The sequence below is a fragment of the Engraulis encrasicolus genome, chromosome 15 (assembly GCF_034702125.1).
Source record: "Engraulis encrasicolus isolate BLACKSEA-1 chromosome 15, IST_EnEncr_1.0, whole genome shotgun sequence".
Taxonomy (NCBI): domain Eukaryota; kingdom Metazoa; phylum Chordata; class Actinopteri; order Clupeiformes; family Engraulidae; genus Engraulis; species Engraulis encrasicolus.
In genome coordinates, this window is record NC_085871.1 from 11,065,240 (window position 1) to 11,090,239 (window position 25,000).

At 42.1% G+C, this 25,000-nt stretch overlaps 2 protein-coding genes across 5 annotated transcripts in view; one reads left to right on the forward strand and one right to left on the reverse strand.

Annotated features, from left to right (window-relative positions):
• LOC134463770 (uncharacterized) overlaps window positions 1-14,616 on the forward strand; it is a 20,859-nt gene extending 6,243 nt beyond the window's left edge. For 3 of the 4 annotated variants that reach the window (XM_063217035.1, XM_063217038.1, XM_063217036.1), the window contains 7 exons: window positions 739-817; window positions 2,079-2,130; window positions 2,595-2,622; window positions 2,928-3,013; window positions 6,309-6,400; window positions 10,296-11,302; window positions 13,348-14,616. In XM_063217035.1, coding sequence (XP_063073105.1) covers window positions 739-817; window positions 2,079-2,130; window positions 2,595-2,622; window positions 2,928-3,013; window positions 6,309-6,400; window positions 10,296-11,302; window positions 13,348-14,048 — 2,045 coding nt within the window. In that variant the 3' untranslated portion in view covers window positions 14,049-14,616. The remainder of the gene's footprint in view (window positions 1-738; window positions 818-2,078; window positions 2,131-2,594; window positions 2,623-2,927; window positions 3,014-6,308; window positions 6,401-10,295; window positions 11,303-13,347) is intronic. The other variant, XM_063217037.1, reaches the window with a different exon arrangement.
• A 2,192-nt stretch (window positions 14,617-16,808) lies between these two features.
• Window positions 16,809-25,000, reverse strand: part of LOC134464445 (proton myo-inositol cotransporter) — a 147,093-nt gene continuing 138,901 nt past the window's right edge. The window contains exons 7-10 of the mRNA XM_063217889.1: window positions 22,032-22,157; window positions 20,778-20,896; window positions 18,819-18,971; window positions 16,809-17,486 (exon numbers count right to left, since the gene is read on the reverse strand). Coding sequence (XP_063073959.1) covers window positions 17,260-17,486; window positions 18,819-18,971; window positions 20,778-20,896; window positions 22,032-22,157 — 625 coding nt within the window. The 3' untranslated portion in view covers window positions 16,809-17,259. The remainder of the gene's footprint in view (window positions 17,487-18,818; window positions 18,972-20,777; window positions 20,897-22,031; window positions 22,158-25,000) is intronic.

Consider the following 25,000-nt stretch of genomic DNA (forward strand, 5'->3'; position numbering starts at 1 on the left):
GGAATTGTTAAGGGTGCCAATAATTGTGGAACAGGTGATTTAATGAAAAATAATTATTTTTTAGTCAGGGATTTTTTTATTTTCTTACAATTCATTTGAGTTGAAGGCTACATTTTCCTACAATTTTCAGTGTGACAGTATTCTTCTGCAATAAACACTGAATTTATTTTAAGGCTTTTAACACATCTCAACCAGGGGTGCCAATAATTATGGAGGGCACTGTATGTTACGTATGTTACATTCATACATTACAAGGGTCACTTTACAGTACAAGCACGTGTGTGTGTCCAGTATGTGTGTGTCGAAGGTGGGGTGAGGGGGGCACAGCTACCAAAGACGTCAATAAACAGATGTCCCTTGACGTACCTTACAGATACAGATACCTTATAGTTATCATCACTCTGTCATGTTACAGACGCTAACTGACTAACTGGAACTTACTGAGTTGTGTTTTAAATAAATAATGAACCAATATTTACTAGTATAACCAAAGTACAAAGTAAAGTAAGTTTAACAGCTAAAGATTTCTGTAAATTCAAAATGGCAGACATGGAGATGATCCCCCTTTTCATGTTTGTAAAGTGTAATTTTCCCAGTCATAAAGTATGCTTAGAATTTGATGGTGTTGGTAAATGCTCATGAAAAAGGTAACATTTGTGAATGGGCAGCATGAACTCTGGAAATAAACTATCAAAAATATTACACAGTGCACCTTTAAATCTCATACTTATATATTAGTTATCTCATCAGGTCCATTTGATAATGGGTCCATGAACATCCATCTCCAAGAGGAACCTGCCTTCCCAACAAGAACACAGTGAGTTCTGGTTCATCACAAACGCACGCACGCACGCACGCACGCACGCACACGCACATCATCTGTGTGCACAAGAGAGCTCTGCCTGTCTGGTAGCCTAACCTCAAGGTGAGCAAAGAGAGGCAGAGCATCTCTGTGCCGAGTTACCCATCTCTGTGTTCTGGTATAAAGAGTGGTCATGGACATTGTAGCCTACTGTGAAAAGTGTTCTATTGAAAACGGAAATTATTTCTGAACAGCATTTTGATATAAGTAGTTTCCTCATGGGAAAAAAAAATAAAAAAAATGTTTTTCCCCAAAAAACATACCTGCAAAAGGGGTTTTGTCTTATATTCAGGATTGTCTTTTATTCGGGCCAATACGGTTTGAGGGGCCAGGTATAAATTGAGGAATTCTAGTACAGTATATAACCACAATGATTACTGTATTTCAGTGAGACTGCAGAGTCCTTTATGTCATCCACAGTGGAGTTGGGGTTGTCACGGACCAGACAGAAGAGGACCACAGTTGCGTCACGTTAGATGGTTTATTTACTTTTAGGGGAAAAGGGAAGTGGGAGAGTCCAGGAGCCTGTGTGTGTGTGCCCCCCAGTTGCAGAGAAGCGTCGCAGAAGCCGTGGTGGATGGTCCGGAAGTCCTGGGGGGGGGGGGGGGCTGGTCACACACACATAACAGAGCAAATTAACAGCAAATTAACAGGGGGCAGAGGCACACTTCAGGGCAATACAACCATTGTCGTATGGCAGAAGGCAGGTAAAATTTACCGGGCTAGAAGATGGAGCAGGTGTCGAGGACGGAAGGCAGGTCGGCTTTCAAGGACTGGAGATCAGGCAGGGTTTCAGAGCGGGTCCGGGTTCGTCAACAGGAGTCAGAGTAGAATTGCCAGGGAACAGGAATCAGGAGTGTGTTCGAAGACGGTCTGACGGAGAGGAACTGAAAACCAGAGCTTTAAATACAGGGGTTAATTGCAGAGTGAATGTGGTGCAGCTGGCTGGCCAATGAGGAGGGAGAGTGAGAGCAGGTGTAGCAATTGAGCAGATTAGAGTGAGCACAGGTGTCACAATTAAGCAGAGCAGAGTAAGCAGGAGGGATAATTGAAAGCAGTAAATGCTAGTTTACTGGAGTCGGGAGAGAGACCGTGACAGGGGTGGGAGTAATAGCTTACGGTTCTATTCTGACTACAGTGTATTGTTGGTATTCATTAGGAATAATTTTCCCGCTGGTAGAAGTTAACTGTCGGCCACTTAAATTTCTCTTATCAGAGGCCTGGTAGAGTCCCAGTTCAGAGATGGTCAACAGGATCAAAGACAAGATGTGAGTTTGTGGTAATCATGGCTATTTAAATAATAACTTATTTGTACACCTTAGGTTTTGCTTCCTAGTTCTTACCTTTCTGTCTTTTGCACAAAGCTTAATAATTAATGTATCTATTTGAACGCTTGCTACCCTTGTGCTGCAAAAAATGTTTTATTATGCTGCTAAAATTGCTTTACTGTTTTTATTATTGTTTTAGTTAGACACTGTACAGCATTTTACACTGTTTTTAAATGTGATTTATAAATACCTTACCTTACTATAATTCATGAAGCTGTTGGATGGTCACTGCCAGGGTAATGCACTATTTGTGGAGCAGCACTGCCACCTAGTGGTATATATATGAAGCTGCAACAGATGGGATTTGTTGATATATTCGGTGCCTGGTTTCTTTGTCACTTATGTCTGGCATGAGTGACACAGTGTGTGTTCTACCTGATACCCTGTTATTTATCTTAAAACAGGTGTTCCCATTTGAAGACACTGGGCAAGGTTGGTGACCCATTTTTTTGCCTACTGGTATTTTAACCCCTTTAAGCCTATGTTATAACCTTACTGTCACCCAAAACTACTATGTCTTAATCTGTTACTTAAGGCTCTCTGTAATGTCACAGCAGTGTTATTATGATGTAGTGGAGTATTTTCAGCAAACAGTGAATAGGTCCGCGGCCGGCGACCCCATCTGCACTAAGAGGCAAAAAAAAAAAAAATCATCCAGTATGCTTAGTTTACTTTTGTACAAATATGCCTTGCTAGTGTACGAGTAACACTTGCTGAAGTTTAGTTGGTATGTGCAGGTGATGCATTTGAGCAAGAGTCGTTGAAGAGCGAGTCTCCCAGTTACTCCCCCAGAGAGGACTATGAGGCCAGTGCGTCTGACGAGGTGAGTGATCTTTATGCTAGGCCTTGATTTACACATATGCATTTTAGTGTATTTTAGTGTTCATGTTTACATTATGAACATGGCATGTGGATAAAAACACCATTCTAACAGGTGCATTTTAGCCCCCTATGAAGGAGTGTTTTTTTTAAAAAGACATTCATATACCGTGAAAGCTCCTTTGTTTGTAACTTAAAGGTGCACTGTCCAATATTTTTGTAGCTTATATCCAAAAATCATGCTGCCCATTAACAAATGTTACTTTTTTTGTGTTACCACCGCCATCAAATCACTATAAGTATTCATTACGACTGGGAAAAATGCACATTTCATACATGAAAAGGTGGATCTTCTCCATGTCCGCCATTTTGAATATCCAGAAATATATATATTTTTTAGCTGCAAAACTCACTGTACTTTGGTCATACTAGTAAATATTAGTTTATTCCGTAGAAAATATGCATGAAAAGATCAAATTTGGCAATAGGCAGCACAGTTTGAATGAGCAGCATAGTTGCAATACCCACTCTGACCACAATATTACAATGTGCACCTTTAAGCTGTTTTTTTTTTTTGCAGAACTATTCATGCGAATACAGCAACATCACACCAAATCAGCAAAATTGTGTTAACCCTATCCAGACCAGGCTTTTTTGGCATTCCTGGGATCGGGGGGGGTGGGGGTTAGGGGTCTCTTTTGACACCCCCCCCCCTCATAACTTAGGAACCGAATGGCGTATGACCACCAAACTTTGAGGGGATGATCTTCAGCCCAAGAACTATGAAGGACATCAGTTTGGTGTCATTATTGGATATTATGACATCATTATGACGTTATTATTTTCATATCATTATTTTCCATCTAACTTGGGTAATGCACATCAATTTTGGTTATTATGTGCATCAGACCACTTCAAATGTTCACAAGGGTGTCTGATGCTAATGAAAATTTTAAAAAATATGAAAAGTGATGATGATGAGACTTAGATCAGTGATTTTTGGTCAGGCGTACCTGTCAGAAAACCGTTGCCAAGTCACAAAGTTTCGTAGTCATAGCTTTAGTCATTCAGGAGTTATACGACATCAAAGTTGGTGCGGCACTTTGAAATATTTTTGTACCAAATTGTTAACATACCCATCACATTACGAGCACATATTGCTGCCACTAGACACAGACAGTACAATATTAAGACACCCTTTGCCTATTGGTTTCTCTATTCAAAAAGTATGTCATTTTGAGGAGGGTACGAGTCTAAGAGTGTGTGCATCATTTGGAAATTGTGTGTAAAGCAGTGACTTGTTTTCACAGTTATGCAATAGTGTTATGTAATGGACTGTGTTGTTACATTTTGTGAAGTGTGTGAGTGAGTGCAAAGCCTTTTTGGGCTATTTGTTTGGCTAATTTGGTCATAGGTTTGTGCATCTGTGTGAAGAGTGTCGCAAGAGCAGCCAATGTTACAAATAAAATGTACACCTACCATATACGTATATATGGCATTACTGTATATGCTGTATGTACAGTATATATATATATAGTATATATATATTGCATAAACATGTGAAACATATGAAACGCTATGAAATCCATTTAAATGCATTTTTTGTCAATCTTTTGTCCTTACCAAATGTATAAAGCAACACAGCATCATAAAAAACATTTATGAATATCTTTTTTGGAAACACATTTTGGAAAAGAGCTCTTCATACTGTATACACAGATATTACATTATCCCAGTAACATTATTATTTATTACACAACGCATAGGTGAATAGTATAGCAACCACTGCCCCCGAGGAAGTAAATGTATCCCTATTGAGAGGAAACTATTCTCTTCATATGAAGTGTTGTGGAGTGAAAGAGTCTGTTCCACAAGAATAGAAGTGAGTGTACTTGAACAGGACAATGGGCCCCTTACTGCCACTGACTGTCTGAATGTCACTTTCCATGGGAGCCTTTGTTCACTGGTGTGTGTGTGTGTGTGTGTGTGTGTGTGTGTGTGTGTGTGTGTGTGTGTGTGTGTGTGTGTGTGTGTGTGTGTGTGTGTGTGTGTGTGTGTGTGTGTGTGTAAATGTAACTTGACATGTGGTACTTATTGGTCAAAGTGGTTTGGTGACTGTGTTGAGTGTGAACAAGCATTGCACAAACCTATAAATGTAGTCTGGTTATTGTTGTCACATATCAGTGTACTTACAGTGTGTCACAAAAGTGAGTACATGGAGAAAAGGAGAAGAAATATGTGTGAGGAAAAAGTGAGTACACCCCTCACATTTCTGCAGATTTGTAAGTGTATCTTTTCATGGGACAACATTTACGAAATTTCTCTTTGACATAATGAAAAGTAGTCAGCGTACAACTTCACTTACAACAACCACTTCAATTTATTGTTCACTCTAAATAATTCAAAATACAGCCATTAATGTCCTAAAAGAGTACTGTACATCTCAAAGGTGAGTACACCCTATGTTAAAATACCATTGAGAGGATGATGATCTGCTTCAATAGTCACAGTACACGTTGACATGCATGTTTTATTTGGTGAAATTTCTTTGTACAACTGACTTAATTATCACCACATATGGTTGACACCATCTAAAGCAATGTTGATTATCTTGGTCTGGACAAACAGACTATTGGATATGGATATTGGAACCATGTCGTATGGTCACTAAGATGATGACACTAAGAGAAACAAATTTGTTTAGGTGTCAAGCATGTATGGTATTAACCAAGTGAGCTGTACAAAGAAAAGTGTCCCATGCTTACAGTCACGCATGGTACTGAAACTGACAGGGTTCGGGGCTGCATGAATGCTGTCAAATTGGGAAACTGAATTTCACCAAGAGAAACATGCATGTCAACATGTGCTGTTACTGCTGAAGCAGATCATGATCTGCTCTACGGGATTTTAACATTGGGTGTACTCACTTTCGTGAGGTACATTTTGAGACATTAATGGCTGTTTTTTAAAATATTTAGAGTGAACAATAAATTGAAGTGGTTATATAAGTTGTATGCTGACTACTTTTCATTGTGTCAAAGTGAAACGTCTTTAATGTTGTCCCATGAAAAGATATACCTTCAAATCTGAGGGGTGTACTCACTTCTGTGACAGACTGTATATTACACTAATATGTGATATACTAATATAATTCCACCTTCATTAGTTAGAGTACATGTTTGATATGTGGTACTCGCTTACTGCTTACTGCATTACAGTATTGTGATGGAGTTTGTGCCAGTTACTTAGTAAACTAATATACTGTATTATCAATAATCTTCTTCACTATATTGTTTTAGGAAATGGACCATTGCTGTTGCCACCACCATACCCATGATGCCAGTTCCATAACCCAGCACAACCTCGCCGATGCCCAGCTACACCATAGTGGGTAAGGGAAAAGCACATTACATCACTGTTTTTTTTAAATGAAATGTTCATCTACATTTTATACACAACTGTTAAACAGTGTCCAGTTTTTCCCCACACATTTATAGTGGGTTCTTTATATTCTATTCTGCACGTTCTCTTTTGATGAGTGTCATGTAATGTGATTTCATGATTACATGAAGTACATGTACAAGTGTATGTTCAATGTACAAATGAAAGGTATATTCGAAGCCATATGCAATTAAAAATAAGATAAGATAAGTATGCCCTTTATTATCCCACAATGGGGAAATTCATTTGTTGCAGCAGTAACATACATACAGATGTGCAAAAAGCAAATGGCACACATACAGACACGGGATCAGGAGGATTAAAAAGTATATAAAATAGATAGACATAGAGATGTTATAGAAAAAGGAGATATTTATTACATAGTACATTAGGAAAAAGTGCATTAGCAGCATCATAGGAGGAAGATAATATTGAGATTACAATTGGGAGAAAATGGGAATTGGGACATTGAGAAAATGTGCATCTAATTAGTAGGGGCTCTAAGCCGAGAAATCGTTACGCGCTGGATAGAAGCATATAATTCGGTACACATGTTCCTTGAGTGATTTGAAGACATCCTAGAAGGGGTGCCCCTTGAAAAAAAATTGTCTACCATGTCATATACAATATGTCATGTTGGTAATGCATTACATTGTTATTACATGACATTATACTTAGCTGACAATGTTAATATAGTCCTCAGCAGAGATGAAGCAAGGGTAGCCTGCTTGACCAGATTGATAAAACTAAGTGTGAAAGTATGGGTGAGTCTGTGCTTACGTGCTTGACAGCATGTAACATTGTGAACGATTTGAGAAGATTCTTGGTCTGAATTAAAATGAGCATTGCCCACACTAAAACTATGGTGAGAATAGACTGCTGCTAATGCTCGATCTGAATGGGATAGTGTCAGTGCAAGATGCCCTAGGTAGCAGGTTCTCCATCCTCTAATTTCCATAACAGATATACGTATTTTATTTGTATGAGAGAGGGTAAAGGACAGGACCTTTCCATATGTATGAAGAACCCCATAAGATCACCTAATTCTATATTTTTACAAGGCATTGTGCATATTGTGAGAGCATTTCAGTCATCTTTAGAATGGCATTACAGATTACTCAATATAGGCCTACATGTAGGCCACAGTATGGCTTCAGTTCAAATTAAATGGAAATGATTTCTTAGTATATGTTGAGTAAGAAGACAGAGGTAAATAGTTTTTTTATTTGCAGACAAGTCCTCACCTAGTACTTGTGTCAAAAGTTGTATTAGTTAGCTCAGTAATCATTGAGTACTTAAATTGCTATCAAAACTGACAGCTGATGGACAACATGTACCTTAGGTCTTTTGCCACCCTTACCCATAGGAGAAATATATAGAACAACAATTCTCATATGGTATATACTATGAAAGTAAATCATTACCTGTGCTCATTTTCTTGATATGCAAGGCACACAAATAGTCTGGGAGGAAGGATAGTCTATGACAGTGGTTCTTAACCTTTTTTTCTTTGTGCACCCCGTTACTTGTACCGAAGACAAGCCGCGCACCTCCAACACAAACTTCTACATGTGTATATGCACTAAAAACTGATAAATGAGTGATCAATTACAATGATTCTTGCTTGAGACATGAATCAATACCTGAATGACTTTAAATGGGGACTAAAACTTGTTTCATATTGACTTAATTTGGCCTACTTGTAATGTTTGCAAGTATAATTGTGGTCACAACCTCTACACAAACGAAATTCCGCGCACCCCCTGGAATCTCTGGCGCACCCCCAGGGGGTGCCCGCACCCCAGGTTAAGAACTACTGGTCTATCATACCCCGCTCCCCCAAACAAAATGCCACAAGACTTTTTTTAACCTTCAAGATTTTGAGTGGTAACAGTAACATAACTCATTCCCACTACACCTTTTTGCATAATATTGTACATGTCCTCAGAATGCTCTACATCAGTGGTTCTCAAACTTTTTGTGTGAAGTACCCCCTGAGAAAATATTGAGCTCTCCGAGTACCACCTTGACAACCAACATTAGAATATCGCAGTGAAGGCCTTCCATATTCACTTTTGCCAGTCAGTACAGGAGAGGTTCATAATGGCATTCCAAGTACCACCAGAGATGTCTCAAGTACCACCAGTGGTACGCGTACCACAGTTTGAGCACCACCGCTCTACATGTTTCAGTTCTATGTAGTTGTACTGTACAGTACAGTGCAGTGCAGTGGAGTGCAGTACAGTACAGTAGCATACAGAACGGTGCAGTTTAATAAAGTACAGTAGAGTATAGTACAGTACAGTACAGTAGCATACAGTACGGTGCAGTACAGTACAGTAGCATACAGTACGGTGCAGTACAGTAAAGTAAAGTACAGTACAGTACAGTAGCATACAGTACGGTGCAGTCTAGTTAAGTACAGTACAGTACAGTACAGTACAGTAGCATACTGCACGGTGCAGTAGAGTACAGTACGGTATATCACATTACAGTACAGTACAGTACAGTATAGTAGAGTACAGTACAGTGCAATACAGTAGAGTACAGTATAGTCTTGATGACTTTTAGGCTACTTTGACTTTAGCCCTCCAAAGCCAATAGGATTTCCACATGCTGTTGTTTTAAGTTTTTGAAAGACTATTTTAGTAGCCTATGTGAGAGAGGGAAGGCAGGCAGACATGTTTTAAACAAAGGACCACACCCACAAATAAAAAATAACGAGCAAACAATAATTAAGTGGTAACAATTTTCTTAAGTGGTGTCATCTAGGTTAAAGCCAAAAGTAGATGAAAAACAGACATGTTACCATTTTGCTCTTTTAAAACATAAAGTATTTGTCAATATACTGTATGTATGGTGTATTGCATATTGATTATTCATAATTTCCTAAGCATAAATGCCCTTATCACTCCATTGTACACTTAGGACTGAGATATACATATCTGAACATTAATCAGCATACATTTTATTTTGTAATGGCCTATAGTAAATCATCCAAGCTGTCACTGACACTTGATATGTACATGTATTATTGACTTGACTGATATGAATATTTCAGTTGGACTCCTAGGGTTAACTCATTGATGAAGTAGTAGTAGTTTGTGTGTGTGTGCGCATGTGTAAGTGGGATTAAAATTATTGTTTGCCATCTTTATCTGAAGAGCAGACTGAGTGTCTGAACCTGCTAATGCTAGCATGCTAACATTGGGACAGTTATGTGTGACCCAGTTCAAGGGTTTATCTCTTCTCCCCTAAATTTTCTAACCACAAATTTCTTTTTGGATGTTATAGATAAAAACCTGCAAGTTTTTAAAACTCTTAATGAATGTTGGTTCAACAGCTAAATGCCCAGAAATGAGCTCTCAATTGTAGAGTGATCTCATTCTGACCATGTTTTTTTTATGATTTTCCTGTTTTTGAATCTAAATAAGACATATATAACATTGTTTTTATGGTAAGTTTTGCACATATTTTCAAAGTTCAGTTTGTATACATCACACACAAATAGGTGGATTGGCCCATAACACCATTATGTCCAGGCAGTACAGCATTTTACTACTATTGGCTCGTTTTGGGCAGCCAGCTTGGATTTACCCCATTAAAATGACCTTAATGACATTGACATTTGGGGCACCCCTTCTGAAATGATGGAGAACACCCTAAGGAAGGTCTACACCGATTTTGGTGCTTCTATCCAGGGCGTAATGATTAGGCCCTTTTTGGACGATAAGATCCCCAGCTAATTCTAATGTACTGTAAAAAAAAAAAAAAAAAACACTGGGGTGAAATTGAGAAAACCTTTTGTATTTTCCACACTAATTTCCCCTTTTACTTTGTTACAGCACTGAGAAAGTCCGAGGGGTGCATAACTCAGGCCGCCATGTTCCTTCTACCACTGCAAGGGATCATGGGAGTTTTGGCTCTGCCAAGGACCAGTATGTTCCTGCTCGTAACCCACCAGCTGACACCCAGAGGCCAATGACCCCGCTCTCAGTTGCTTCCCAACCCAAACCTGCACCCCAAACACGCGACATGGGCACGCAGACAACCCCCAGCCCTCACCCTACCCTCATCGAAGCCTCCACTCAGTGCTGCCTCCCCTTGGACATGGAAGACACTGCAACCCAGACCGAACAGCAGCAGCAGCAGCAGCAGCATTGTCGCCCTCCCGAACATGCAGTTCCTACAGCTAACTCTAGAGAGCAGCATGAGCACAAGGATGAGAGTGAGCGAGCTAGACACAGGTGGCTGGGCTGCTCTACTGCTGCTGGGGCGTCTCCTGTCTCTCTGGCGGAGCCACACACACCGACCGCGCACTCACTCACACACACACACGCTCAGGAGCGTCACAGTTTCAACGATAACACACACATTCCTACCTCAAACACACTGACCACTCTCACACACCCACCAAGTGCACACACCCACACTCACACACCCTCTGCACACACACATGCTCGCACACACACACCAACCATGCACGTTCACACACACACACCAACCGCACTTGCTCACACTCACACTCACACCGCACACACATACGGTCACACACCCACCGCACATACCCACGATCATGCTCTCACACACACTCGGGAGCTCCACACGCCTTGGCAGGCAGCTGCAGGATCACACACGACGACGACGATGCTGAAGACTCCGGAGCGAGGAGGTGGTGGCCGATTTGGACCAGTGCCGACATCAACGCCCGCCGTTGTTCCGTGGCCGGTGCGCACCTGGGCCCAGCAGCAGAGACAGCCCATCGTGAGACAGGCCTGCCTGGATGCCGACCGGCCTCCCACGCCCTTCCTGGGTGGAAAAACACTCTTCCACCATCAGCAGTATGCAGAGGGTAAAAATCCATTATTGAAAGTTGGGGTCGCACGGTGCACATCCACAATACCGATAATCAAAAATGACAGTAGTAGAGTACAGTACAGTAGTGTGTTACAGTGGTCTGCACACTCCAAAAAAATATACTTTATTGATTAGATCGAAGCGTTGGCGTTTGTTAAATAATCTAGTGTATTTTATGAAGCTTATTCCCAGAACACTCTGTCCCGCAAAGGATAAAAATAAACCAACCAGTGCACTATATTGTGGTAGCTTAGTTTATGTAAGGCAGCATTCCTCATTGTCTCCATAGGCAGTGTAATTAACACATACAGCCAGAAATAAAACCAGTGACAGTTACTGTGTAAATTAGCACATGTCTGACCGTAGTAATAGTACAAACCCATCTCAAGTTGTTCCAGGAGCATTTTGAGTTGACATGCTGGAAGTGTGGGCTATAAGCTTTCCAGCAATGCCCCATTTAAAAAAATGGTGGTCATTTGAAAATGTGCAATCTTTTGTAGCAGTGTAATTATCACATACAGTCAGAAATGAAAGCACTTGGCAGCTACTGAATACATGTCTGATTGTCGTAAAAAAAAACAGGCCCAAATTGTCCCAGGAGCATTTTGAGTTGTACACAGTATATATAGTAAGCTTAGATTCTGTAAGTGTGGGTTATAAGCTTTCCGACAACACCTCACACATGGAAATCTGGTGATATCTGAGGAATGTGTGGCTATTTGAAAGTGTGTAATTGTCGGATCTGGCCGTGTAATTATCACATAGAGTCAGAAATAAAAGCGGTGTGCAGCTTTACTGTAGTGTATATGCGTATTAAGATGAGAGGAGCCTCTGACACACTTGTTGGCGTGTTACCAGTGTTTACAGCCCACAGGATTACATGAGCAATTGAAAATAGCCACTCTGTCATACATACTGTATACAGTTACTATTTTCTTCTCCCTCGTTCCCGCTTTCTTTCACACCTCCACTCCTTCTACTGTATAGCATTCATGTTTTTTATTTAATTCCTCACCTCCGCTTCCTTTCTACTCTTATAAATAGTCACTTCATCATATGTATGCAGTTACTATTTTTTCTCTCGCTCTCGCCTTCAGTCTTTCACACCTTCTTCTTTCCCTCTTACTGTATGCCACTCATCTTTTCCTCCCTCTTCCGTTTTCTTTCTTTCTTTTCTCACCCCTCCACTCGTTCATCCAGCGCTTCCTGTTACACACCTCTCTTCTCCCACGTCTTTTCATTCTCTCTGACTTCTGCTGCTGTCTCTCTCTCTCTTTCTGTCTTTTGTTATCATGAGCCTTTCACATAGACGGTTCTCTTTCCTTCTGTCTATCTGTCATGTTTTGCTTCCTACCTCCTTCCCTCTTTTTGTCAGTGGTACCTCCTCTTTTCCTCTTTCTTATTCTTCATTTCGTCCTTCACATCTCATTTTCCCCCACGCCACTCTGTCTCCTTTCTTTATAATCTTAACCAGATGGCACTGTCTGTTTCTCTGCCTCTCTGTTATTTCATATAGAAGGATTAGTGACAGACCTGAGTAAATCCACAGACAATAAGCAGTAAAACCAAGCAGCATGAGTATTTTATCGGATGGTTTACCCTACACTTTGCAGTATACCGTCACAAGGTTGCCACTGAACCATGTAACTTCAAACAGGGTGTTCCATATCGTCCTTCAAGTATTATCTTAACCATATGCCTTTGCGCCTCCCCCTCTACACCTCCGTCATTATCATTTCCCACATCTCCTTTTTCACGTCTCACCTCTCTGTCCTCTTGTCTCTCTCATGTTTACACACATCTTCCTCTGGCTCTCTGGCTCCTCTTTTACTTTCTCCTTTCCCTTGCCCTTCACGTCTTTCTCCTGTTGACAGCACGGAGTCCCATCTCTCTCCCACACTGTCTCCTCTCTCTCACATATGCCATTTCATCCCTTTGTCTCCTTCTCACCTTTTTACTCATGTGTGTGCTACATTGTCTCTCCCCCACCCCCCGTCTCCCTCTTCTCTCTCTCTCATCTCACCCCTCTCCTTCGTGCAGAGGTGAGAGGAGGGCAGTCACCCGAGCTCAAAGAAGAAGAAGAAGAGGAAGAAGAAGACAGAGGAGGAGGAGGAGGAGGAGAAAGAAGAGAGGAAGAGCGACAGGAGGGTGACGGGCGAGTGGCGGAGGAGAGCGAGAGCGACAGCGAGAACATGGAACGAGAGAGAGAGCAAGAACGAAGGGAAGAAGAGGATCCGTGGTGCGAAAACTCCACCGTCTCCGAGGAGACCACGATGGTAAGGGAGGGAGTGCGGAGGGCGGCAGTGGAAGAGAGAGCGAGAGCAAGTGAAACTGAAGTGGTGGCAGGAGAGGACAAAGGTGCGAAGAGAAGCCGCTCCGAGGAGGAGGAGACGCCGATGGTGAGGACAGGCGTGCTGAGGGCGGGAGAGGGAGATGGAGTGGGAGGGTTGGTAGTGGGAGCAAGGGAAATAGAAGTGACGGCGGAGAGAGGCAGAGGTGTGAAGAGAGAGCAAGAGCGGAGGGAAGAGGGTGTGTGGAGTGAAAACTCCACCGTCTCTGAACAGAAGACGTTGGTAAGGTCGGGAGCAGGAAAGAGAGAGGGGGAGAGAGAAAGAGAGGTGACAGTGGAGGAGAACAGAGAGCAAAGTGCGGAGAGCAGCGTCTGCGAAGAGGCTGACAGTCTCCAGGAGATCGCTGACATTCTCCTGATGATGAAACGCAGGAAGGAGAGCCTGACATGAAAAACAGCAACAGCTGGAGGAAAATGAAAAGAGCACATTGTAACACCAGCAAGGGCAAATGTGTGTGTTTGTGTGTGTGACGCATACTGTGCTGAGCATTCAAAGGCGTTCAGGAAACTGATATATTTTTAGACGCATACCCACATGCATGCAGTCATGCACACACGCACGCACGCACACACACACACACACACACACACACACACACACACACACACACACACACACACACACACACACACACACAGCATCATATAACAAAATGTCTTTTCCAAGTTCCAAGACACACTTGATATATATTTTTTTATTTTTCTCATTTCTTCTGGTACAGATTCAAGTTTTAAAATGTTTTTAAATATATTACCTTTGATAGAATATAAATTTCTAGCAAAACATTTACAGCAACAATAGTCAAATGTACTGTACAGCACTGCCAAGGCAAATGAACCACCACTAATTTTGAATGTATAGAAGAAACAACTGCAAGTTCAACTGTGACCTGTGAAACAAAATGCCATTAAAACATGGATGTTCTTCCATTTTTGATAAATGAGAACAGAATACTTCAGTACTGTATACCCGTGGACATTGTGTGTGTGTGTGTGTGTGTGTGTGTGTGTGTGTGTGTGTGTGTGTGTGTGTGCGTGTGCGTGTGCGTGTGCGTGTGTCATCTTCACAAAGTGCATTGTGGGAATCCAAATCTTAACACAATAATGAATGAATGGCACTGATGCCTTGCAGAGTATGGGGGTTCTCCTAAAGTCCTACAATCAGATTGTCTAGACCTTCGATAGGTCTACAATCACACTACCTAGATCGTCTACAGATCTACAATCACATCCTCTAAAAGTTTTAACCTCAACAGGAGGGTGCTTGTGCATCGTCTAATAAAACTTGAATTTTTTTAAGCCTAGCTTTTAATACCACAGAGTAACAAGAGTCACAAGATATACCCAATATAGTATCTGCAAGGTGTGCGCTTGCCTTGGAGACAAAAGTCTGTGTGCAGCAATCGCTACGGAAAACAGCAAGCGGAGGAATGTAACGGCAAACGGCAACCATTTCAGTCACTGAATGCCCTGATTGGTTTAACTCTGACTTTGATGCACAGTGCAATTCTTTATGGATATGTGCTTTGCTCTGCGGATAACGAGACACAATTATTTCAGTCTCATTTGCTTCACTGAACAATCCAGGCATGGTTCACACAATCAGACTAATCATTACTTTCTGGGTTGTGTGAAATCTTAACTCTGAGGATGATTGAGTTGTCATTTTTGTACAATAGCTACAATTCCGCTTTCGTTTAGGGTTACTACCTAGTAATACACAAATTCAACTTCAGCAAATGATAATGACAACCACTTTCCAGGTCGGCTAGCCACAGAATGTGTAGGCTACTCCTGACTATCAGAGAGAGATAACACTCACAAGTTAACTACAATATAAAAACAGAACACTGCAGAGAACGGTTCTCCTGGTAATTTGAATTCAAAACGAAGACTCTCACTTGGTCACGTTCACAAACAGGTACACTATGCCTTTTGTACATAGGGCTACGAAGGAAGACAAGAAATCATGAAAAAAAATAGCTTGAAGGGAAAAATGTTTCGAGAGTTGAATGTGAAGCTGTCACACGATTTAGAAAAATGCAAAATGAATACAGTGTTTGCAGTAAGCTGCTGAGTGATTCATTGACTTAAAGTAATTATGTGTTGGGCAAAACCACTGAATATAATTTTTCAGTTTAAAGTTCATTTTGATAAGTGTAGAGGAAATAAAAGTGACCCTGTTCAGTACGCTTCTGAGAATGCTCGACTTTGTTTCAGCATTCGATTGTTTCGATCCTGACCTGCAGGCTACATCTCTGAGAACGTTTAGTTGTGAGTTTTGTTGTCTCCATCCTCACACTGAATGGCACACATACTGCCAGGTGAGTGGACTAGAGCAGTACCAGCTCACCGGAAACTAGGTGACCCACCTGGGGTGCGCTTCTCGATATCATCGTTGCTAACTCAGTTAGCAACTTACTTGATTGCAATTCATTATCCCATTGCCAACCCACTACGTTGCTAACTGGTTAGCCATTATGATTTTGAGAAACAGGATCCTGGTACATATATTTTTCTGAGCTCATTAGAAGAAGAAAAGGCAATCTGGTCTGGGCACTGAATGATTTATAATACTCCCTGTCTCTTGCTATGGTACCAGAGGCACCCTTGGCTATATATTGATGACAGATTAGTGCTGAATTGTATATTGATTACTACTAGTGATGTGCTTTTTCATGTTACTTGTATAAACAGAACAGATTGGGTCAGCTAGAACTCTAGGCAGAATTAAGTCTCAACTGTAGACAGAACGGTAGACTGAACAACCTGCAAAGGTGGCAAATACTGTGTGTTTGTGTGTCCCCACCTGGGTGTCAGTCTGTGTTCCTAAAACTGGTCTACATCTTTACAACACATACTCATAGTTACGACAGTTATAACACCTCTGTCTCCTAGGACAGCAGCACATGTGAACAAAAAAAAAACGGAGACACTGTTTATTAATTAAGACACTGATACTGTAGCTTTTGCACTACGTTTAAGTCTGCATTTTTTACACACACAATGAGTGCATCTTAATATGCGACCTTGCCTCCTCCACTTGCGCTTGTCTCCTCGTCCCGCCTCCTGGCCCCTCCTCCGTGGAGAAAACGGTAAAGTTTCCCAGCTGTCAGCCTAGCCACAACAACTTTTGAGGGACTGTTTTTCATTCACCATCCCAATTGCAAAAGAGAAAAAGACTCTACAATTGAGCTTTTGCAAGATATTGAAATATAATGCTGTTGTCAGTGATGTCATCATGACGAGAAGCAAGTGGAGGAGGCAAGGTCGCATTTTTTACACACGCAATGTACTCATTCCTCACCGCTTTCTCATAACTTCTTCTTGGTGGTGATGTCATAAGAGAGACAGAACCTGATTGGGCAGAGAGGGGCAGCCCACCCCCATTGTGAAGGTGAAGAACAACCCAATCAACTCCAACCTTGAACAAAACAGATCATGGTCCTGGTTTAAAGGACTTTGTGTAGGAGATTGTGTTTGTGTGTGTGTATGGGTACTCTTTTAAAAGTATGTTTGTGTGTTCGTCTCTTGGTGTAGCGTCTGTGTGTGTGACTTGGGTGTGCTTCTTCGTGTATATCCTTCTCCCCATAGGCTACAGTCTATTCCACGTCGGATGCGTCATTGTCCGACAGGTGATAGTTGCTACCTTTGACCCGGATGTACTCCACCTGCCGCCCCTCATCCGAGTCGGAGGCTCCGCAAGAGCACAGCTGGTTCTCGAACAGAGACTCCACCTCCTCCAGCCGACGCCCCTTCGTCTCTGGGAGACAGCCGTAGATGAACAGGAAGCCGAGCAGAGCCAGGCTCGCGTACAGGAAAAATGCCCCTGCGTGGGAAAGAGAACACGGCTCTATCAGAAACGATTGACAAGGAGGAGACAGTTCATAGGGAGTTTCTTCTACAGTCACTGTGACATAAGTTCCTATGCTGCATATGTATGAGCTGGCAAAGCCCCTGCGTACTGTCATAGTGGTGTAGTAAGCCTACTATGGTATGGTTTTTCAGTGCCCATTGCAGCATTCCACTGGTGGAAAGGCACACATTAAGGGGCTATGAATGAATGGATTTCAGTGGAAAGTCACGTGCAAGAAGACCAGACTTGATCCCACATTTCTGAGCAACAAGTGGTATGCTTTTTATTGGTTACCATATTGAAAACCTGAAGCTATGATTCAGGCCTTAAAGCAAAGTCTAATGCTGTGTGTTGACACACATACCACCAACTAATATTGCTCTTTCAAAAGTTTCTTCCCTTTCACTTTCTCAGCACCTTCCTCACATTTTGTTGTTGCTATGGCACAAAAAAATGTCATAGCTAGTTTTAGACACTGAAGAACAAAAAAACATTACTGTTAGCTGAACATTAGGGAAAAAAACCCATAATTGCCAGGTTTGAAGAGATTGACACCAGCGATCAAAAACAATTTGTAAGACACAAAATATTACAGGCTTACTAAATGGTAAATGTACTGCATTTATATAGCGCCTTTCCACTCCTTCGATCACTCAAAGTGCTTTACATTGTATGCCTCACATTCACCCATTCACACTCACATTCACACACCGGTGGCCGTGGCTGCCACGCAGGGTACCACCCTGCCACCAGGAGCAACTTGGGGTTAAGTATCTTGCTCAAGGACACAACGATGGAGTCAGGCCAAGCGAGGCTCGGACCTGCAACCTTTGAGTTGCCGAACGGCTCCTCTACCACCTGAGCTACCACCGCCCACCATCACTACTCACCCTTCCCATTTCAATTTTGTTGTACACTGAAATCATTTCTGTTCTACGAGGTTTTTGTAATGGTAGTTGACTGCATTGCATAAGAAATCCAATGAGAGTATCGTGGTAACTGTGTAACCGATGTTGAATAAGGTGGATATGTAGAGATTGTTTTGACCACACGACACTACATTTCCCATAGAGTCAGATTTCCCTGGTTCCCAGATTGCCCACGTCCAGGACCAGTCATTCAGCGGCTACAAATCCAGTGCCACATATTCTAAATTACCTGTTTTTACCTGTCCAATTGCTGTATTCACCTGGTTGAGTTGGACAGGTAAAACCAGGTGTTTTGGAATATGTGGGTTGTAGCTTCTGAATCCAGGTCACCCATCATCACTGAGTACAATAGCGTCAGCAATTTACAGTACTTTACCGTAGTAAGTGAGGTACTGTGCCGTGTGGAGGAAGGTGAGGGACACCAGGACGTTGAAGGTCCAGTTCACTCCAGCGGAGCAGGCGTTCCCCGTACTGCGCGCCCACAGAGGGTAGATCTCCGAGTTCACCGTCCACGGCATCGGACCCATTCCTGACATGGCAACATAAACAGCAAATGAGATGCGCGTGTGTCTCCTCAATTATCCATCAATTTCCCATACATCTGTTTTGAGGTAGATTATTTAATGATTCACTGATAAGTTTAAATAGTTTAATATAAGGATGTCATTGGGTTTTCTACCAGCTATTTGACATAACTTTCTTTTATTCAATTCTATTCGCATAAATCTGATTTCTTTCAATTAAGAATGATGTCAGTGGGAAACTGTTGGATCATTGACAGGTCGGGTCCACAGAAGGTACAACATCTCAGAGTTCACCATCCACGGCATCGGACTCATGCCTGACATGACAGCAGCAACAGAGATAAGAGACGACAGTAATTACAACTACAGAAGCAGCGGGAGACAGGGGAGGCAAAGGGGTCACTTGTACCGGGCCCAGGGAGAGAGGGTGCCCAGAATTGAGTCCTCAGTACATTGTATGTGTCAGGTCCCGAGTCTTCGAAAAGGCTGCATAGGCCGAAACATTAATAAACCTTACATCAGAAAAGACCACGTGTGGTCTCTTCATCTATATCAGTGGCTCTCAACCTTTTTCCAATAAACACCCCTGGACCTCACGATGAACCCTCTTGACACATCATAAGCCTGCTAATTCCCCCCCCTGATAATCACTGGTTATGTACTTACCAGTATATTGAAACGATAGCAATGGCAACTTTGTGTGTGAGGCAAATACCTCCCTAAATTCAATTACCAAAAAAGTGCAATGATACTGCTATCAAAAATCCCTCTTGGGGGGTTTGTCTTTGCCTAGGGCCTCAAAGTACCTTGAAATGGCCCTGGGTGGGGGTAATTAATTAACCACAGGAGCAGCAGGAGATAACAGATAACAGCAGCACATAAGACAGCAGATAAGAGAGATAAGATGGGTTCATTGTTGTATAAACAGGGGGGTGAGAGAGATTACTGAGGATATACGATGATATTGAAGGAAATAGATAAAAAGGAGAACTAAGTAGTATTTCCTCTGGTCGTACCAGAGATCGGAAGCAGGATTCTCTCCATTCAGAAATGTACACAATTATTATTTTCCACAGAAAAATATTTGTGTATATTTCTGGAATAAAGAGAATTCTGCTTTTTTGAGCCAAGGCAAGGCAAGGCATTTCGAAAGCACACATTTTTCCCAGGACAAAGTGCCAAGGCACACCGCCAATTGTAAATGTTAACTAAATACAAACACTATTGCTTATAAAAGACCAATGTAGAGTCATTCTATAATTTTCCACAGACAACCAGATGAGCTCTCACAGCACACTAGTGTTCCTCGGCACATTGGTTGAAAAACACTGCTGTGGCCCACAAGAGGTGGCAAAGCAAATTCAGAATCGTCTGTCAGCTGTTATGAGTTGAAGCTGATGAATCACTGGTACCATTTTGGAAATATTTTAAAGCAGTATTACATTGATAGAGTTTGTCAGAGAAATTGCAAATTCTATTAGACTATTCAGACTCAGACATAGAACTTGACAATAGAAACTGGAGTCTATTTTCTGTGTGGACGTCAAGTATGCTGTCAGTGGGCTCCTATTACAATGAACGGGCTGAAAAGGCTGGGAGGGGATGCTGATTCCCGCAAATAGAACATCCAGTGTGAAAAGGACAACTGAACAGCCTGTGAACCTCCCGCGCTCCCCACCGTCCCCGTCTCCGCACACACAAACTTTGTATGTGAATGAGTCATAAGACTTGGTCATTACTTGGTCATTTTGGTGACAATAAGGTCATAACAGAGACTCTGCGTTAAGGGGTTAAATAATCGCACTGCTCACCCGGAGCGAAGAAGGCCAGGTAGAGGACGAGGCCGAGGAGGACGAGCCAGGAGTAGGAGGTGGGGCAGAAGTTGTAGGCCCAGTAGGTGTGGTCCGTCATCAGGGACACGTTGGAGCACCTGAGGAAACACACAACCAGGGAGACAATTACTGTGTAAACAAAAACTGTATAAACAGAGCAGACACACACACACACACACGCACACACACACAGCACCATATTACTTCACAAGTATGGTACACTGACTAGATAAGCACAAACACTCTCACACATGCACACACACACACAGCACCATATTACTACACATGTATAGTACACAGAGTAGACAAGCACGCACAATCACACACAAACACACACACACACACACATGAGTACAAAAACACTGACCTATGCACCTACGCACAGTCACACACACCCGTGGAGACCATATGACATGATTGCTCACTATTATGTGGTAGAATATAGTAGGCAGAAAACTCTCTCTCTCTGTCTCTCTGTCTCTCTCTCTCTCTCTCTCTTTCACACACACACACACACACACACACACTGATGCACCTACGCAAACACACCTGTGGAGACCATATGACTGGACATGTCATAACGTGGTTGGCGGCGCACACACACACACACACACACACACACACACACACACACACACACACACACACACACACACACACACACACACACACACACACACACACACACACACACACACACACACACACACACTAACTTATTCACCTTTCATGCACACATGTTGAGACCATATGACATGATTGCACACCACTGTGGCAGGCGGCACAGACTCACCCTCTCAAGCACGTGTATGCTCACGCTCTCTCTCTTACTGACTCCCTCTCTCTCTCTCTCTCTCTCTGTCTCTGTCTCTCTCTCGCTCTCTCCCTCTCTCTGTCTCTCTCTCCCTCACACACACACACACACACACACACACACACACACACACACACACACACACACACACACACACACACACACACACACACACACACACACACACACACACACATGCACATCAGGGGTGGAACTTAAAAATGTTCCCCACCAGTCACTGTGGCGGGTAGATTTTAAAATCTATCAATCACTAGCCATTTTTACCATTAAAAGTGACTAGCGGGTTGAAAAATCTACCCGTCAGCCCTGAAATTTACCCATCCTTGGCGGGTGGACGGGTATTTATTTCCAACCCTGACACACACACACACACACACGCACACCCACACACCCCTCACCTGCCCCATGCTGCTCTGTCCGTGTAGGCTCCATTGACTGGCACGCAGGAGGAGGAGAAGACTGCCGAGCCGTTGTCACGGTAACAGAAGCCACAGCCAGGGTCCAGCATGCAGGGCTCACATGACCTATGACGACCAGGGAGGAAGGGAGGAGAAGAACAGGCAGGCATGAACACACACACATACACACATGCGCATACGCGCGCGCACACATGCACACACACATACACAAACACAGGCACACACGCACACACACAAACCAAACAAGATTAGAGTACTACATACAACACAATGTTTCTATGGCTTAGATTACACATTCTTTGCCTTTCTTATAGAATAGAATAGAATAGAATAGAATAGAATAGAATAAAGAATAGAATAGAATAGAATAGAATAGAATAGAATAGAATTGAGCTGAGTTGAAATTAATTGAATTGACTCATTGTTATTACGTTGCATGTTTTTCATTGAATACGAGTAATGGTATATGATATAATTGAGGCTTTCAAAAGAACAATGATTGGTAAACACCTCATATTTCTCTACAGCTCAAACTACTGTGTGTAAAAAATATGTCTTACAGTATCTAGCTGCTTTCCCGTAGTCTAGCGGCCACACCAAGTGTATACTCCAGAAAAGAGATGTCACTCTGAAAATGTCAGCTGTCATAGCTGTCTTCTTCTCGCCTTGTGTATTCAGAGCTACAAAATCCTGCATGACTGACTACAACATCATTCACATCTAAATTTCTAAGTACAGACACATGTCTGCTAAATCTGCCACGCTTGGCCTCAGCACAGTCACTCACAGCTGATGAATCTCTGTGGCCATTCCCAGTGCATGTCCCATGTTCGTTATATTCCCCATGTCTGTACTGTGAACACAAATCTGTCGATCACATTCAGCACCATTCTGCATGCATGCTATGCTAGAAGTGACACTGAAGAAGGCTCTGTGCAGCCGAAACGTCTGTTATGTCAGTCCCTGCAATGTTAAAATAAAAAGAAAACAACAAGAAAGAAGAAAAATTGAGTGTGATCCATTTCCTAATGCTAGCATATAACACAAAGCCGTTCCTCCCTTTTCTGTCAACCAGTCAACAAGATTCTCCATGTCTGTATTCACCACAGATTGGTCTATCACATGTTCTGCACCACTCTACATGCATGTAATGTGAAACTAGTATAACACAACCAATCACCACTGGCTTGTCAGCCAATCAGCAACATTCTCCATGCATGTCAGTACAGTAGTATGTTCAGCAATTGCCATTCTTTTCAGCAGACTGCTACCCTACACAACGTTCTTTATAGCAAACACCATATTGTGACACCCATCCAATGATTTGCCTTGCCTTTGCAGACGTCTATGTTAAGATATCATCTCTTCACACATGTCAATCAGTGCCATCTTGCATGAACCTTTCACTGATTCTAAAAGGCATTGTATCAGATTTTGCTACTACCTGTCCAATTAGCTGTGTTGATGTTGTAGAAGCCTTTACCTACAAGGTCAATATATAGATGGGTCAGTGACGTTTTAGCAGTATCACTGCGTCAGGTGGGGCAATGACAGCCAGTGCCACTATTGTATGGATTTTTGTTTGTTTGTTTATTTCTAGTGAACCATCTAAGAAGCATATTATTAATTTTAGCACTAATTAATTTATGGGCATTAGATGCCGTTGCACCACCTGACGTCTGAGCTTAAAAACCGTCTTTGACCCACACATGTCTATTCAGTCAACACCATGCATTGCATGTGAATTAGACTCATCATCTGCCGTCTGTCACCCTGTCCTGTTATGCTATACAATATTAGCAAAGTTAGCAAATGTTTAAAAAGAACTAAACAAGTGTCAGATTGTGATATTACTACCCATCCAATTATTTGTGTTGGTTTAGTAGACGCCTATCCATGTAAAGTTAAGATATGTACATTCGGCTATTCACACAAAATGGTCCAATAGAAACCATTCGTCTTGGATGCGAATGATATGCCGCCTCCAGACATCAAAAGGGAGTAAAAGGCATATCAGATTGGGGTACTACCATCCAATTATTCATGTTGGTTTTGTCGGAGCTGTCCTGGGGGAGCAATTTGTGATATCTGCCCATGGAGGGCTGACGTATCTCGTTTTTTGATATGTATGGGGAGTTTTTTTAGACGCTGAAGAAGGCTTAGGCCACAACATCTGTCTGTCATGCTAACCCACTAAAACAAAATGCAAGAATCACACTTTAGAGTGCTGCTTGTCTACGAAAGAAGAAAAAACCATTTTAACACACACACACACACACACACACACACACACACACACACACACACACACACACACACACACACACACACACACACACACACACACACACACAGCTACTGTGCAAAGAGCTAGCCACACTTTGTCTGTCCAAATACAGTATTATCGTCATTCTCCATAACTCATTTTAATACAGGTTGCCCAGTTTGATTCTAGTGAGCAGCAAACATTCAAAGAGAACAAAAAAAGTTCAGGTTGTGCACTGCCCATAGGAAACAATATGGCGTACCTATCCATGGAGAGTTGTGTTATCTCCTTTAAAAAAAAACTATATTCATGTTACATAATGGCTATGGCTATCCACCCCTTGCCAGTCGAACCACCGTTTCCCTTGCAAGTCATTTTATTCCTGTGAGCAGCAAACATTCAAAGAGAATTTTGTATCAGACTCTGCGGTTAATCCAACTCTTCCATGCTGCTTTTGTAGGCACAGTCCATAGGGAACAATTTGTGGCATACATACCTGAAATCTCATGTTTTGTCGGCCAATCAAAATACCTGTTACGTAACATACACAGAGCTATTCAGCACAGGTCAAGCCAATTATCAGCCTCTTTCTCAATGTACTTAAAGTCATTTTAATACACTACACACAATTGAATTCCTCTGGGTCTCAAGCATTCAACATATTCAATACAAGATTGTGCTG